This window comes from Protopterus annectens, chromosome 9.part0, assembly GCF_019279795.1.
Source record: "Protopterus annectens isolate FY-2018-M chromosome 9.part0, PAN1.0, whole genome shotgun sequence".
Lineage (NCBI taxonomy): Eukaryota > Metazoa > Chordata > Ceratodontiformes > Protopteridae > Protopterus > Protopterus annectens.
This window is the reverse complement of record NC_056743.1, coordinates 641,487,482-641,504,138: the sequence shown is the minus strand read 5'-3', so window position 1 is coordinate 641,504,138 and position 16,657 is coordinate 641,487,482. Positions and strand designations below refer to the sequence as shown.

Below are 16,657 nucleotides of genomic sequence, written 5' to 3'. Positions count from 1 at the left end.
TTGTGGTACGTCACTTGGAAGTATTCAATATTCATCCGGTGTTCATGAATATTTATTACATTTCCGAACTGTACGGTGCCACGATTTTTTTAATATGCTAAACATGAAATGACAGCAGGTTTTGATATATATATATATATATATATATATATATATATATATATATATATATATATATATATTTATAGTACACCTTTATTACTTTATTACCTTGCTTCGTTTGGGTCCTATTGACTGTAACCTTATTATTGCCAAATTGCAAATTGTATACGCGGACAGTATCTACTGACGTATGAGTGCATTAGTTAAGGCATACTACACTGCTGTTTAAAAAAAGTGCTGCTTTGTTTCTTTCCTGGATTGCTGTTTAGCCAGCATCTTCCTGCTTTGCAGACCCCTGTGTAAATAAACTGTCATTGGTGGAATGTTGCATAGCATCTGAGGGTTTATGTGTTTGAGGAATGACTTTTAAAGCTGTATGTGTGCCTGTGTTGTGGAGGTGGTGTGCATATGTTAGGACACACTTTTTGTAGACATCGAGGTTCTAGTTTATGCAGACTATTTATGCTGTTTGTTCAGCAAAACAAAAACATTTAGAACAATTAGAAGGTAATGGCTGGTAAGCTGCTCAGTGATGTATGTGGAACATGCAGGCATAAATCCGTTTTATGAGGCAGTGGGGAAAAAAAAGACTTTAATTCTAGTTAAGTTGGACTGCCCTGATGCTTTTCCATTAGGTGGGGAAGGACAGTGGCATGAGAGCTTAATGCACATATTTACATTCTGCCTGTGTCAGAAAAAAATCATTTTGTCAACACAGGTTTCATTTAGGTTCAGTATCCCTTTTCTGTCAAGGTGCAGTGACCTTGGAGTGGGATGTACAGTTTCCCAGATGCATAGGGTTGTGGGTGACTGTCTCATATGAAAAACATTGCTTTAATTTCTAACTGGGGAGTAAGGAACTTTTGATAACTTGTTTAGATGAAACTGCACTAAAACTCTGCACGTGATATTTTTACAGTACAATTGTGTTACATTCGGCCCCATTAATTGTATGCATGATGTCACTGCCTAATATGAATGGCATGTCAATCATGCCTCATTTCATATGCAAATTTTCATGTCAATCACCGGAACCACTCCCACTCCTGTGCAGAACTGAAGGTGAGCCAGTACACTACACTATCATCCAAAAAGCATGCTAATATGAGTAGTCATGATTGGCTATGGTCTATACACTTAAATAATAAAATATTTACTGTTTATTCCCCTGGCACCTTGGCAAAAGTCTTCCAAGGAGGATAGAAAACAAGCAAGGAAAGACAGAAATCAGATATACAAAAAATAAAGGCAATTATATCAGAAATTCAAACAATTAACTAATATTCAAAAAATCCAGTTGCAAACTCGATTTAAATCCAAAGGAAGCAATGTATTACATTTTAAAATGAAAATAGTTTTGTTGTACTGTAAAAGACTTAATATTCCCACCATATCTGGCATTCCAGTTAATTTATTCTGTACCAAAAGTGTTTAATAGTTTGCTTACATCATTATTATGAAATTCAATACAATGTTTAGTTAAAGTACTGTTTTATATATCTGCTTTGTGCCTTTCCTTGTTTTTTATCCTTCCTTGAAGGTTTGTACAGAGGCACCATGGAAATGAACAGTTGGACAATAAGGAGGGAGAAAAGGGCCTGTACCGACTGGCTAGACAGAGGGACGAGCTGGGAAAGATGTGCAGCAGGTAAAGGTGATAAAGGATAATGAGGGAAATATACTCACAAGCGAGGAGAGTGTGTTGAGCAGATGGAAAGAGTACTTTGAGGGGCTGATGAATGAATAGAATGAGAGAGAGAGAGAGAGAGAGAAGGTTGGATGATGTGGGGATAGTGAATCAAGAAGTGCAATGGATTAGCAAGGAGGAAGTAAGGATAGCTATGAAGAGGATTAAGAATGGAAAGGCTGTTGGTCCAGATGACATACCTGTGGAAGCATGGAAGTGTTTAGGAGAAATGGCAGTGGAGTTTTTAACCAGATTTTTAATGAAATTTTGGAAAGTGAGAGGATGCGTGAGGAGTGGAGAAAAAGTGTTTTGGTACCGATTTTTAAGAATAAGGGTGATGTGCAGAGCTGTAGTAACTACAGCGGGATAAAAATGATCAGTCACAGCATGAAATTATGGGAAAGAGTAGTGGAAGCTTGGTTAAGAAGGGAGGTGATGATTAGTGATCAGCAGTATGGTTTCATGCCAGGAAAGAGCACTACTTATGCGATGTTTGCTCTGAGAGTGTTGATGGAGAAGTACAGAGAAGGTCAGAAGGAGTTGCACTGTGTCTTTGTTGACTTAGAGAAAGCTTATGATAGGGTGCCCAGAGAGGAGTTGTGGTATTGTATGAATAGGTCGGGAGTGGCAGAGAAGTATGTAAGAGTGGTACAGGATATGTACAAGGGTAATGTGAGAGTGGTGAGGTCTGCGGGGGGAGTGACGGCTGCATTTAAGGTGGAGGTGGGATTACATCAAGGATCAGCTCTGAGCCCTTTCTTATTTGCAATGGTGATGGACAGGTTGACAGACGAGATCAGACAGGAGTCCCTGTGGACTATGATGTTTGCAGATGACATTTTGATCTGTAGTGAGAGTAGGAAGCATGTTGAGGAAACACTGGAGAGGTGGAGATATGCTCACACACTCACACTACAAGCACATGAACACATTAATTTAAGCACCAGCAATATCATCTGTGCCTATTTAAATTACAGCCACTCTGGGGTGCCAGTCTCTCCCCTAACAGCTTATGCCTGAGACAAAACTGCCTCCTCAATGCCCTAGCTGCAGTGATGAAATACAGTGAAGTATGGCTAGTAATGATTTGTGAGGAAACAGAGTGAAGAAGAGAAATTGGAAGTAAAAATATTTCTAAGAGAGTACTGATAAGATACAATGAAGAGAGAGAGGTGAGAAGAGTAACAGAAGACAAAGACAAGGATTACATCTAGTAAACTCAATGTATGAGAAGAGAAAGTAAAACGTATATTTGGAATGAGGTTAAAATAAGATGATTTGCAGTATTAAGCAGATGCCCAAGAGTAACAGATAAAATGTATCTGAAGGCCAAGATTTGCTCAAATGAAGTCTACTTAAACAGCTGCTATATCCAAGTTCTGAGATGACAGAAACCCATGCAGCTGGAGTGGCAGATAAATAAATGCTGTCTCCCACTTTAAGAGCATGCAAGGTTACATTACTACCACCTTTAGTAGAAACATCTAGGATGTGAGTTGTGTTTTTTTTATGTTAGAGTGGTTGCACATAGAGAATAGTATCTGAGATGAAGTAGTGTGAAAGTGAAAAGATTGATGGCAAGATCCACAGTTCCTTTTACCAATAGCCAGTTTGGTTTACAGAGAGCAAAAACAATGATGCTCAGACTGTGCTGAAAGAAATCCGATGTTGTCATTTTTCATTCATTCCTCAGTTAATGGATTTGGATCTGATCCTCAGAATTGACTTGGCCATTATACTATCTCATGACCTCCAAAATTCTCTCGCTCCTTCCCTACCTGTAATATACCACTATCTAACATCCCCAGATCTCATTTGCCACTTTCTTATCTAGACATGGTCACCTTCAGCTCTTGAGTCATAGAGTGTGAGATAAGTTTTTCATATATATATTTTTTCCTTTTCAGTTTATTTGTTAAATGTACATCCTTTTCTTAGTCTCTGTAGTTCTAATCTCCTTTTGTACACTTGTTAGTGCAAATTTTTACCTACCATTGCTGGTAGGCATAATTTTCCTTCACAACCTTATACGCTTTATTCTAAATTTACCATTGTGGGTATAATTACCTTTTCCTTTCTATTACACCTGGTGTAATGTCTTCAGTACCACTGGTGGTGCTTTACTTGTCTGTCTTTTCTTAGCTTAAAAAAAAGTTGTTAGTGTTGTACATTTTTTGGTTTGATATATCTATCTCTTGGACAGGATGTCCAGAAAAGGTCCTTTGGGATTCAAGAAATGTGAGAAGTGTGGGCACAAATTGCCTGTCTCTGATGCCCATTCTCTTTGCATGTATTGCTATTGCCCAGATCATTTAAAGATAGATTGCAGCATTTATAATAAGTTTAACCCTCGTGCTCTTGCTAACAGAAGATAAATTAATATTAAAGTGCATGTTGCCAACCTCTTTTTTTGAAGCCATCACTTGGGCTCAATCCCCAAACAGAAAGCTGAAGACCAATTGAAGAAGTCTAAACCTTCTGAGTTTTCCGCATCTTCTTGATTGGAACCTCCGAAGAAAGTGCAGAAATCTGATCAGAAACTTATTAAGATCTGATCTTCTTCAGATCTGACCAAATCTACATCCGATCTTAGTGTTTTGGATCCCAAGCCTGTACCCAGGACTTCATACTCCTCCCATTTAGACTCAGTTCTGTCCAGATTGCCTCCACCTTTCTTGGATAGGCACTTTAAATCTCCATCCCTGGCATCTTTTCATTCCTCCAGGAGTCTCACTGAAGCAGATGTGGAGAGAATGATGAGGAAATTCCTCACGGTGCAAGTTCAGATAGGAGTTCTCATGGCTGTTACCACTTGGGGTCAGGAAGCCCAATCATCCATTACTCCACCCATTACAGTTCCTTCTCTATTCCAGCCTGTTGCCTTAGAGTCTTTTGATCCGAGCCTTCCAAGTGTTTCTGGCTCAGATCCAAAGAAAGCACTTTCTTTGGATCCAAATATAGCTCTGAGTGTGCCTGATCTGAATTCCTTGCAGCTGGATGACCCTCGGAGCCGAAGAATCCCTGCTGGGTCCAGGAGGTTGGAGTCATCTGAGGTTTTTTGAGTTCTCCCTTCCTCTCAGAGCCTCAGCATTGGAAAGCTCTGCTCCAACTTTTGCCTGGCGTGGGTTCTTTTTGAAGTAGAGGGAGGTGATGGGCCAGAAACTTGCTTTCTCAGCTCTGTTGTCTTCCCTCTCTCTGCAGTGATCTGCCTTTGAAGTTGTGAAGAGTGTTCTCTGATTCAGCAGGACAGATGGCTCCTACCCCCTTGGATCCACCCTCTACTTCTCAGAAGAGTTTGCACTGTGAGCCTCAATATTCTACCCCACAGGGATAGCCAGCTCAAAGCTTCCAGACTACGCAGCAGGGTATACTAATCTCTTCTGACATTTCACCGGACCATCCCACTAAGGAAGTCCCTAGGAAGAGAGAGTGCAAAAGAAGGCATTTGGACTCTCCCCAAGAATCAGTCACTGAGGATAGTGATTTAATTGAGGAGAGGGGTCCCCAAAATCACCACCCAATGACATCTAATTTAGAGACAATCTAGAAATCCTTAAGCAGATGGGTGGCTGGTCTTCCCAAGATCCTTGAGGCCTTTGGAGCTAGCCTGTCTATCTCCTGGGTTCCTCTACCCATCAATGAGCTCATTGATTTGGTCTCTAGGCAGCCTTAGAAGGAACCTGGTTCAGTTGAGCCAGTCCCCAAGAGATCAGACTGAATTCTGGCTCCACAAGTAGGAAGAGAATTTTGGGGTAAAGGGGTGCCAGTTGATGCCATGGTCATGGCAGCAGCTACAAAAAAGAAACTGGCTGAACAGAGTTCCACTGTCCATCCTCTTAAAAGGGAGTCTAGGTTGATTGACAGGTTTGGGAAATGTGCTTATGCTTCAGTGACTTTTACACTCAGATCAATGAACTACCTGGCACATTTTATGAGACTTCAAAACAATATGATTAAAAAGCCATCAAAATCTCTTTCTGGAACTGAAATTCAATCTTCAGTAGTCTCTCAGTTGGCTATCCTGCAAGCTATATCTAAATCATCTGTAAGGCATATCTCACATGCTGCAGAAGGCACCTTAAGGGCCATGGGTTCAGGCATTTCCATTAGGAGGAATGCCTGGATGAGCCAGTGTAATTTTGTGGAGCCCCTCAAGTTCTCGTTTGTCAATGCTTCTTTTGAAGGCATTTCCTTATTTTGCCCCACAGTGAAGGACACACTCTGCAGGTGTGAGAAAGAAGAAAAAACCCTCTCTGCAGTGGACATGGATTTTTTGACACCTCAAAGGACTTTTTCCAGGAATCAATATGGAGGTCAAAATGTGGTTCAGAAAGTCCCAGGGCCCTTTCCAGGACACAAATGGAGATAGTTCTCCCAGAGGCAGGGGGGAGCTATACTGGACTGTGATGCCCCCATGGCAGAGGAGGCCTGCAAAACCAGGGGTCTAGAGGTTCCTTTTCCGAAAGACCCTTTCAGCGTTCCTAAAAAAGGAGGTCCGATTGCCCATCTCTTGAGGCAGTCGGCGATCACTTATCTCTACACCAGAGAGCTTGGCTAGATATAACAAAAGACAGTTGGGTGCAGAGAATCATTTCCAGAGGTTATATAATTCCCTTTTCTCTACCTCCTCCATTGTTAACAAAATTTTACAATGTTCACCCAATCAGAGAAAAGCAGCAGCACTAGAAATCCAAAAGCTGCTAAGAAAAAGTCATCCAAGAGGTCCCACCAGACCAAATAGAATCTGGAACTTATTCAAGATTGATTCTTTTTAGTGAAAAAGAAAACAGGGGATGGGAGACAAGTTTTGGATTTCAGTGTATTGAACAAGTCAGTTTGACACACAAAGTTCCAGATGGTCATGATTCAGTCCATTCTGCCCTTTCTGGGCAAGGACGATTGGATTTGCTTGATAGTACACATCATGAAGGTCTATCACATAAAAATGAACAGACAATCCAGTCGGTACTTAGTCTTCCGGCTGGGAGCCAGTCACTACCAGTTCAGGGCACTGCCTTTTGGCCTTATCACACCCCTCAGGGTGTTTACCAAATGTATGACAGTAGTAGAAGCTCACTTGAGACTGCAAGGATTCCAGGTGTTCCCATATTTAGACTACTGGCTCATTACTGCCCTGACCAATCATCAACTAATAGAAGCATGAGATCAGATGCTATAGACCTGTTCGCATCTTGGAATAACCATAAATTACAGCAAGTCTTACTTACAACTGACCCAGATAGAATTCATAGTAGCAGTGTTCAACAGAGTATGCATGGTAACTTCTCTTCCTCTATCAAGAGTGCAAGCGATAAGGATGATGCAAGTCAGGAAAATAATTTGCAGTACCAGAATTTCAGCCCAGTTGTGTCTGCAAGCCCTGGGGTCAGTGTCAGCGGCAATAATTTTAGTCCCTTTAGCGAGATTTCACATGAAAATTCTACAGTGGATACTAGCAATTCAGAAGTCAATACTTTCTCAAGCCATGTCACTGAAGATAAGAATAACTCAAGTATGCAAAAGATGCCTTTGCTGGTGGATGCAGTCACAACAGGTATTGCAAGGCTGTCCTTTCATCCTCCCTCAGTCCAAGCCATAGTGACCATGGATGCTTCCCAGATTGGGTGGTGGGGGCATTTCCTGGGGAAAACAGTCCAAGGCACTTGGTTCCCCCAAAGAGACCAGCTTGCATATCAGTGCTGTGGAGATGATATTGGTTCTTTGGGCATTTGCATGCATTCCAAGTCTCTTCCTCTTGGAACAATTGCAATCCAGACAGACAACATTTCAGTAGTTTGGTACATCAACAAACAAGGGGGAACCAGATCTTATCCCCTGTGTCGAGAACCCTTAGACTATGGAAATTGGTGATATCTTCCAAATGCATTCTAATACAATGTGTATTCTGGGGAAATCCAACGTGATAGCAGACAAACTGAGTAGGTCCATCTTACTACCTCATGAGTGGTCTCTCAAGGACAAAGTGATGGAAATGATTTTCAGTCAGTAGGGCCAGCTTTGCTGGGGTCTTTTTGCCTCTTCCCTAAACAATAAATGCAGCAGTTTTTTCTGCCCTTATCCCCCCACTGGGTGAATCATCAAGGGATCCTGTACTCCACGACTGGCCCCTAATCGTCTGTATGCTTATCCTCTCAGACTCCCCTAATTCTGAAATTCCTGCAGAAAGCAGCCTGGTTGAAGATCAAAGTCATCCTAATTACACCTTACTGGCCTCAACAGATTTGATTTCCCTTTCTTTGGCCTCACCTACAGTACCCACCTTGGATTCTGGATCCAACTCCAGACTTTCTGTCCCACCTGACAGGCATGGTTCACCCAGATATCTCAAACCTTAAACTAACAATTTGGTTTATCCAACTCCTTTAATAGCCAGACAACCAATGCTCTCTTCCCCTGTCCAATCCATACTTTTATCTTCCCATAAACCTTCTACTAGGAAACTCTACAGGAGTAAATGGAAAAGATTCATTTGTTGGGCAGAGGAAAATCAAACTGACCTCTTCTCAGCTCCAGTTTGATTGATTCTAGAATTTTTGGTGAGTCTATTTAATGGAGGTGCTAGTTCATCAACTATAAAAGTGAAACTTGCAGCAATTTCTAACTTTCATGTTAGATTCCAAAATTCTTGACTGGCTTTCTCTAAGCTGTGCAAAGCCTTTTTGAGAGGCATTCTTCTGCTAAGATCCCTTATAAAGACCCACTCCACCATGGGATTTAAATTTTTTACTGCAAACCTTAATTCATTCTCCCTTTGAACTAGCAGCTAAATGTGATCTTAAATTCCTGACCTGTAAAACTATCTTTCCAGTTGCAATTACATCTGTTAGAACTTAAATCTTTATCTTCTAAGCCTCTATATTTGATTTTTTATAAAGATACGGTCACATTATGTACCAATGCTTCCTTTCTTCCTAAGGTGGTGTCAGAATTCAACATAAACCAATCCATTAACTTGCCAATATTCTTTCCAAAATTTGGAAATAAAGGGAAATATATGCTGCATTTATTGGGCATCCATAGAGAATTATGTTTCTACCTACAAAGAACAAAAGAAATTAGAAAGACAGATCAGGTATTTATCTCCTTTGCTCATACTAAATTGGGTGATTCAGTTGCAAAGGTAACTCTAGTTCGATGGTTGACAGATTGCATTTCATGTGTCTATAACAAGTTGAATCGCCCCTTACCAAAAGGTTTAAAATCTCATTCAACCAAATCTATAGCAATTTCTTCTGTGTCCCAGTCTAGAGCTTCTATGGGCGACATATGGTGGCTGTATCTTGGTCAAATCCTCATACTTTTATCACTCATTACAAAGTAGAGCTGGTATCAAGGGGAAGAGCAGTCTTTGGCTCAAACATACTTAGGAATATCCTTCCTTAGAGTCTACCCAGGATTTTAGGTAGCTGAGGATTCTGTTCCATTAGTTGAAGAATGAATGAAAATTGACAGCATCAGATAAAGAAGCCTCAACATTCCATTTGCATTGTCAATTTTCATTCTTCCTCAACTCACCACTCACCAACCCCCGACCTTTTTAATGACTGACTTCTGGAGGTATGAGAGGCTTCAAGGACACAACTGCCTTTTGTGTTGAACTCTAGATATGGCATATTATAATAGTCTTCCTTTCAAGCAGCTAACAAGATCTGAGGGATGGCAGGTATTGCTGCATTGTGGGTAGGGAATGAGCTTGAGAGTTTTTTGGAAGCCACAAGCCAGTTTAACAGCCGAGCCGGATCTGACGATTGGATCCAAACCCAATAGTTGAAGAATGAAAATGAAAAAGAATACAGATATTAAGTTTTAGTTATCCTTTCCTTTAAGAACTTAGTCTGTCATAAGCTGTATGTTAATGATGGTATTATAAGAATTTCTGAAGCCACAGTAGTTAATATTCATTTTAAATTTTGAACTCATTACTACCTAGTGATGCCTCCAGGTGCTTCTAAAGTTATATCCTGCTGAAGCCTCAATGTGTCTATTGCAGACTGTTCAAATTTCCATTAATAATTGCTAAACTATGTTATAAACAAGCTGTTGAAAGATATCTGAAAGCTTACACAATGTGCAATACAACTGCACTGACATTTTACCTCTATTTATTACTGTTTATGCCATATTAATATTATTTATATTGTCATAATTTTCATATTTTCTAAATGCTAAAAAAGTAACACAGGCATAACTACTTAGCCTCATATGAAAACTCACAGACGGAGTAACAAAATACAGCTGACAGTGTGTATAGCTTGAATATTTACTGAGATATTGTAAGTTGCTTACAAATTATTAAAAATTTTATATTTACTGTGTTTAATATGACTTTAAAATCCATTTTAATATCTAGTATCTAATAAACATTACCACGGAAAAGATTTGTGCTAAAGAGTTTGTCATTTGTTTATCTTTAGTAACTCTTACAGCGCCACAGATATGAACACTAGTTTGAAATTTGAGCCTATAACTTGATTTTGTTAAAAAGCTCAGGATGCAATCATTCCGAGATAAAGAGTACAAATCTTCAGGACTCCACTGGAGTGAATGAGTTAAGATGTTACTAATACCATGCACAATCTTGAAACACACCAGGTTTGTGAATAATTTGGCAGTTAAAGTGCTTTGGCTGTATTCAGTACATCACTAAACCACCCTCTTCTGAAAACTCTTTAAGTAAGCAGAGTACATACCTCTTCTTTCAGCTTTATCACTACTTTCTTTCTCAAATCTTCACCGACTTTGCATTTGTCTTTCACAAATGAGGCAGCTACAGTTTTACTTCCGAAAAGTTTTTCTTCTGAAATCCATAAATAAAATGCCAAGACAACTAAATTACAATGAAGGTTTAAAAAAAAACAGGATAATATCATTCTTATATTAGTATTTTAGTGTTCTTAGGTTTATATTAATTATCGTCTGTCTGACCTGCAACACCCCACACAATACAATACAATAAACAGTTATTTGTTGCAGACAGTATCATTCTGCTGCATTCAATATGTGCATAAAGTTCAACATTATGTTTGGATTTATACATACCAAAGTTATGTTGCATACCATGTGCTTGACATATGGGCACATAATTTATGAACACAGTACATAAGCCATGGGTTGAGCACTGCCACAGAAGGAGCTACAGAAATCAACAGGCTTAGATCATAAAGCAGGGTGCACTATATGCAGTGGCGGCTGGTGACTTCAAATCAATGGGGAGGCTGCAGGAGACAGCTGAATGGGTGGGACTAATGGGAAGGGGTGTGACCAACTAGAAAAGGGCAGAGCCATGTTCAAAACCACAAAAACTGGGACTTTAATTAAATACACCGCCCTGGGTGACAAACCATCATTATGAGAGTCCAATCAAGACAAAATGAAGTGTAGAAGAAAAAAATATTTCAGTGCATTTGCTACATGACTGCTTACTTTATATCTAGATGGAAACAAAAAGGTTGTGAGGCATGAAAAAATAAATTACTTTTTAAATACATTACTGGAATGCCAGTCAAAATAAAGTATAAAAAACAAGCAGCACTCAACTCAAACCACTTCTCCTTGCACTGCAGTTCTAATTATAATTTATATTCAGCTTTATAAAAGTACCAAGTAACATGCTGAAAGTAGCAATCTCTTAGATACCCCCACTTGTAAAAATGTTTCTTATCCAAAAAAGACCTGCTACCTGACAACAACTATCTACTTGTTTCATGGGGAAAAACATGATCAAAGTAAAAATTGAACAGCAAATAAGAAACAAGCTCAAGATAAATTGCTTAAAGGATTACTGCACAGGTTATGGACCACAAATGATAGATTGGCATTATGTTTAGTTTATGGGTAAAGCCTGCAAAGATGACTGCAAGTCCCAAACAAATGTAATGAGCTTCTGAAAATACTATAATCCTGTCCTTTATTACAAATACTGTCATATGCATTTCAATACCCAAGGCTTATGTGCTATCTAGTTATGTAAATATTCTCTGCATGGCAACAACAAAAAAGCTTTCAATGTTGGTAATTCTCTAACAGTATGCTTATTAAAGCTTACTTGCATCTTACACTCTCAGCCAAGCTTACCCGATGGTCATTAAAGCATTGCTACTTAAACACAGAGCAGTAGGCACTGCAACAACATGCATTTTCTGAATAAGAAGAAGCATAAATCAACAGTATAAAAATATGACAGAAAACCAAAACATTCTGCAAAATCAAGAACAGATGAGGGCTGTCTGGGTCTGAACTGTCTGCAAACAGCTAAAGTTAACTTTGAACCTAACACCACTCTTAAGTATTCAACTGCGGTACCACCTTTATCATTCTTATAAGAAAAGCGCAGTCCCGGTCTGAACTGTCTGCAAACAGCTAAAGTTAACTTTGAACATAACACCACTCTTTTAAGTATTCAACTGTGGTACCACCTTTATCATTCTTATAAGAAAAGCGCAGTCCGGGTCTGAACTGTCTGCAAACAGCTAAAGTTAACTTTGAACCTAACACCACTCTTAAGTATTCAACTGCAGTACCACCTTTATCATTCTTATAAGAAAAGTGCAGTCCGGGTCTGAACTGTCTGCAAATAGCTAAAGTTAACTTTGAACCTAACACCACTCTTAAGTATTCAACTGCAGTACCACCTTTATCATTCTTATAAGAAAAGTGCAGTCCGGGTCTGAACTGTCTGCAGACAGCTAAAGCTAACTTTGAGTATGTGTCTACCTGTTTGAGCCAATATTCATTTTTCCTCTGGAGAGCACTCTGCTTTGGCTTGTAAGCAGCCCCCCCCCCCCCCACACACACACACTCATCTTCCACTTTCTCTCTTATTCCCTTTTGTTAGCAAATAGTATCCATAACTGATCAATACTGTGTGTTTGCTAATTTTAACTGAGACCACAGTAGCCTACTGATACAAGGTTATCCTGTTTTTCCACCTGAGAAATGGTTAAGAAATTACTTACAGTTTCAGAGCAGTCCTTGGTCAATTCTGATTGTTTCTTAAACACAAACTTGTCTTTGCTTTGGCTCATTAGCAGCAGTACAAAATAACTGCCTGCTCACACCCTTGTTCTCCCCCTCCCCCTTCCCTGTTTATTACCTTAAGCCAATCCCAAAGTTAATAAATATTACCTGTGGCAGGCACCATTTTTAAAATGACAACCACCCTTTGTCACTATCATATGTTCATTTACCAGTTTACTCTGTTACCTGATTGTTTCCAGCCCCTCATAAGAGCTACTAACAGGGTCCCTACCCGCTCCGCTCCCCACCCTGCCCCCTATTTCCTCCCACCCCCAGTGGTCCTACCTTTATTACAGTCACAAACCCCTCCCATCTTTCCAATAGCCAACCATAGTACTAACCCAAAACTATCTCCTCCATCTTCCCACTACTATCACACCTCCTCAACTAACATGTACAAGCATACCTTACGTGTGCTCACTGCATGCACTCTCCTTGCATATCTTACATCCTACCAAAGCTCCATCATTCCCCCACTCAACCACTACCACTGTACTACTACTCACACCACCACTTATGTCTGACCCTCACTCAGCTCCCCTCCCACCACCTCAAGAACTATCCCTGTGCACCCCTCACGTATTCTACCAACTATATTACTCAAGCATAAAGCATCCCTACAACTTAACATAGTAACCCTCCTACCATGCCTATTACCCACAGAGCACAATTATAAAGTTTCCCTAATAATCAAACACATTCAAAAACTGAGAAAACTAATAACCTCGTGCATATCAAAACTATCATTATAAGAAAAGCGCAGTCCGGGTCTGAGCTGTCTGCAGACAGCTAAAGTTAACTTTGAACCTAACATCACTCTTAAGTATTCAACTGCGGTACCACCTTTATCATTCTTATAAGAAAAGCACAGTCCGGGTCTGAACTGTCTGCAAACAGCTAAAGTGGAGACATCCATCCCAACCCTGGCCCTACCATCTCCAACCCCAATCCTCATAATCAGACTAGAAACCACAACTTCTCCCATATCACAGCCAATAGAAAGCCAAGTGACTTCCTTCTACTAAGCATAAATATTAGAAGTATATCCAAGAAAGTCCATGAACTCCATGCCACCATAGACTTGTACTCTCCAGATATAGTCATCCCGACAGAAACCTGGCTAAAACCTCACATTACTAGTGAGCAAATACTCCCTACCAGTTACGGCATACTAAGAGTAAACCGACTAAACAAGAAAGGAGGCAGTGTAGCTATAATGTTTAAACAGCAGCTAAACATCCAGATCTTAAAATCATCAGCTCCACAAATAGGCAATGAAGAAATAATATATACCAACCTCAAAATAAACCAAAACAAAACCATCAACATAATTGGATGATACTTCCCACCTGGCCAGAACATCCCTCCACTAGAAAACCTCCTCAGCTGGTCTACCCACCATCTCCCCCAAGAAACTATAATTTTAGGTGATTTCAATATTGATTGGCAAACCTGTTCTGGCAACCATCCAACCCATCATGTAAACTTCATGGCTTCACCCAACTAGTCCAGTCGCCAACCAGGATAAATAAAAACTCCAGCATGCACACTACCCTGGATTGGATACTAGTCAGTAAGAGCCCCCAGTCATATATAACAGGCTGCTTATCAGATAGCCTCAGTGATCACTCCCCAACATTCCTACCCAAAAAATACCTATACCAAGCTAAACCTGTCATCTACCGTCAAATAAGTAAAAAACTAAACTTTTACCCACTCTCATTCATCTTATCCCTCAAAGAATGTAACTGGCATCCTCTAAAGTACCTCAGTCTTGACGACGCAGTTGAATTTTTTAATACTACTTTCCTGGGCATCCTTAATTACCATGCCCCCATAAGACTTTCCAGAACCAAAGCACAACCCTCCCCATGGCTACAGAAAACCACTAAGTCAGAAATGAAAAACAGGGATAAAGCCTGGGAGCACTGGCGCAAAACCAAAACCCCCTCAACTAGACAGAAATTCCTAGAACTACGTAATAGAGTCAAAAAGCTAATAAAACAGGACAAATTCCAATACTACCAGTCTGCCCTAGACTCCTCCCAACACAACCCCAAACAATTCTGGTCCTCCATAAACTCCATCCTCCACCCAGATAAAGTCAGTACCCCTCCTCTTAACATCCCTCACTCCTCCGAAAATAATGCTACCTCATTCAACAAACACTTCACACAAACCATACTATCACTAGCTAAAAAACAACCCCCCTCCCCCCCAACCCACACCTTCAACTAGTAATCTCCCCACTGCCTTCTCTTTTTCTCCTGTACCTACCTCCACATAAAAAAACTCTTAACTAAACTTAAGCCCACCAAATTAGCAGCAGACAACCTCACAAGTGAATACCTACAAATCGCAGCTGATGCTCTGGCCTACCCAGTATCCATCTTGATTAACCAATCTCTGTCAGAAAGTTATGTTCCCACACTGTGGAAAGTATCACATATAATTCCCCTCCACAAAGTCGGTCCCTCCACAGAACTAACCAGTTACTGCCCCATAACTATTCTCTCTTCACTCTCCAAAATACTAGAGAGATGGATACACTCTCAGGTCTCAGACTACCCCCTTACTAACAACCTCCTTTCCAATACTCAGCATGGTTTTCGACCAAACCATAGCACCACCACTGCCTTACTCTCCTTTACTAACACTATCCTTCAGCATAAAAACAATGGCTATCTCTCCTCTGCTACTTTCCTAGACCTATCTAAAGCATTTGACATGGTCCCACACAAACAACTCATCTCTGTCCTCAATAACCTATCCTTCTCTCAATCAGCCACCAATTGGTTTCAGAGTTACCTGTCTGACCGCCAATAATCTGTTGTATGCCAGAATGACATGTCTCCCCAACTACCTGTCTACATAGAGGTTCCCCAAGGATCCATCCTTGGACCCCTACTCTTCTCTGTTTTCACCAATAATCTAGCCTCTGCCACCAAACATGGCGCACACATACAATACGCAGATGACTCAACCATCATCTGCTCAGCCCAGTCCCTACCCAAACTGCAAAAAGTCACACAGGAAGCCTTTTCCTCTGTTGAAACTTGGTTATCTGATGCCCAATTAATACTCAACCCAAACAAAACTAAACTACTCATCTTCCAACCCACCAAACATACTCAAAACAGCTCTCACTTTAACATCACAGCAAAAGACAACACCACTATATACCCAACTGAACACACCAAATTGCTAGGAGTAGAAATAGACAATAATATAAAATTTGACATTCACATATCCATGACCATAAAAAAAGTCCACAAAAAACTAGGTGCGTTATACAGAAATAAGCAACTTCTCACCAAAGCAGCAAAGATTTCAATAGCAAATCCCACCTTATCTCCACCCTACTTTATGCCTCTCTAATATATACCAACCTATGGCAATGCGATATAAACAAGCTAGAGACCTGCAACAACAAAATTGCCAAATTCGCCACAGGGGCATCCTACCGTAGTCACCACCGTCTCTCACTTGCTGAACTGGGCTGGCTTGAACTCCCTCACCTTCAATGGTATCAACTCTCACTCGCCCACAAACTAGTAAACCATCCACTAAATGTTCCATCCCTTCACAATCTACTCCAACCCTATCACACCACCAGACCACTAAGATCCAGCAACAAAAATCACTTGCCGATCACTAAAGTTAATAACTCTCCTGGTGAAGCACTATTCTCTTGCACCACAGCCAAATTATGGAACTCCCTCCCACCCACAGTTACCTCCATACCATCATGCACCCACTTCAAAACTTTACTAAAAGCACACCTAAAAACATCCTGGCTATGCCCTTGCAACTCCAACTCTAATATCACGC

At 40.4% G+C, this 16,657-nt stretch overlaps 1 protein-coding gene across 1 annotated transcript in view; it reads right to left on the bottom strand.

Annotated features, from left to right (window-relative positions):
- Positions 1 to 16,657, bottom strand: part of LOC122811397 (complement C2-like) — a 925,867-nt gene that overhangs the window by 209,365 nt on the left and 699,845 nt on the right. The window contains exon 15 of the mRNA XM_044083220.1: positions 10,501 to 10,607. Within this exon, the coding sequence (XP_043939155.1) occupies positions 10,501 to 10,607 (107 nt within the window). The remainder of the gene's footprint in view (positions 1 to 10,500; positions 10,608 to 16,657) is intronic.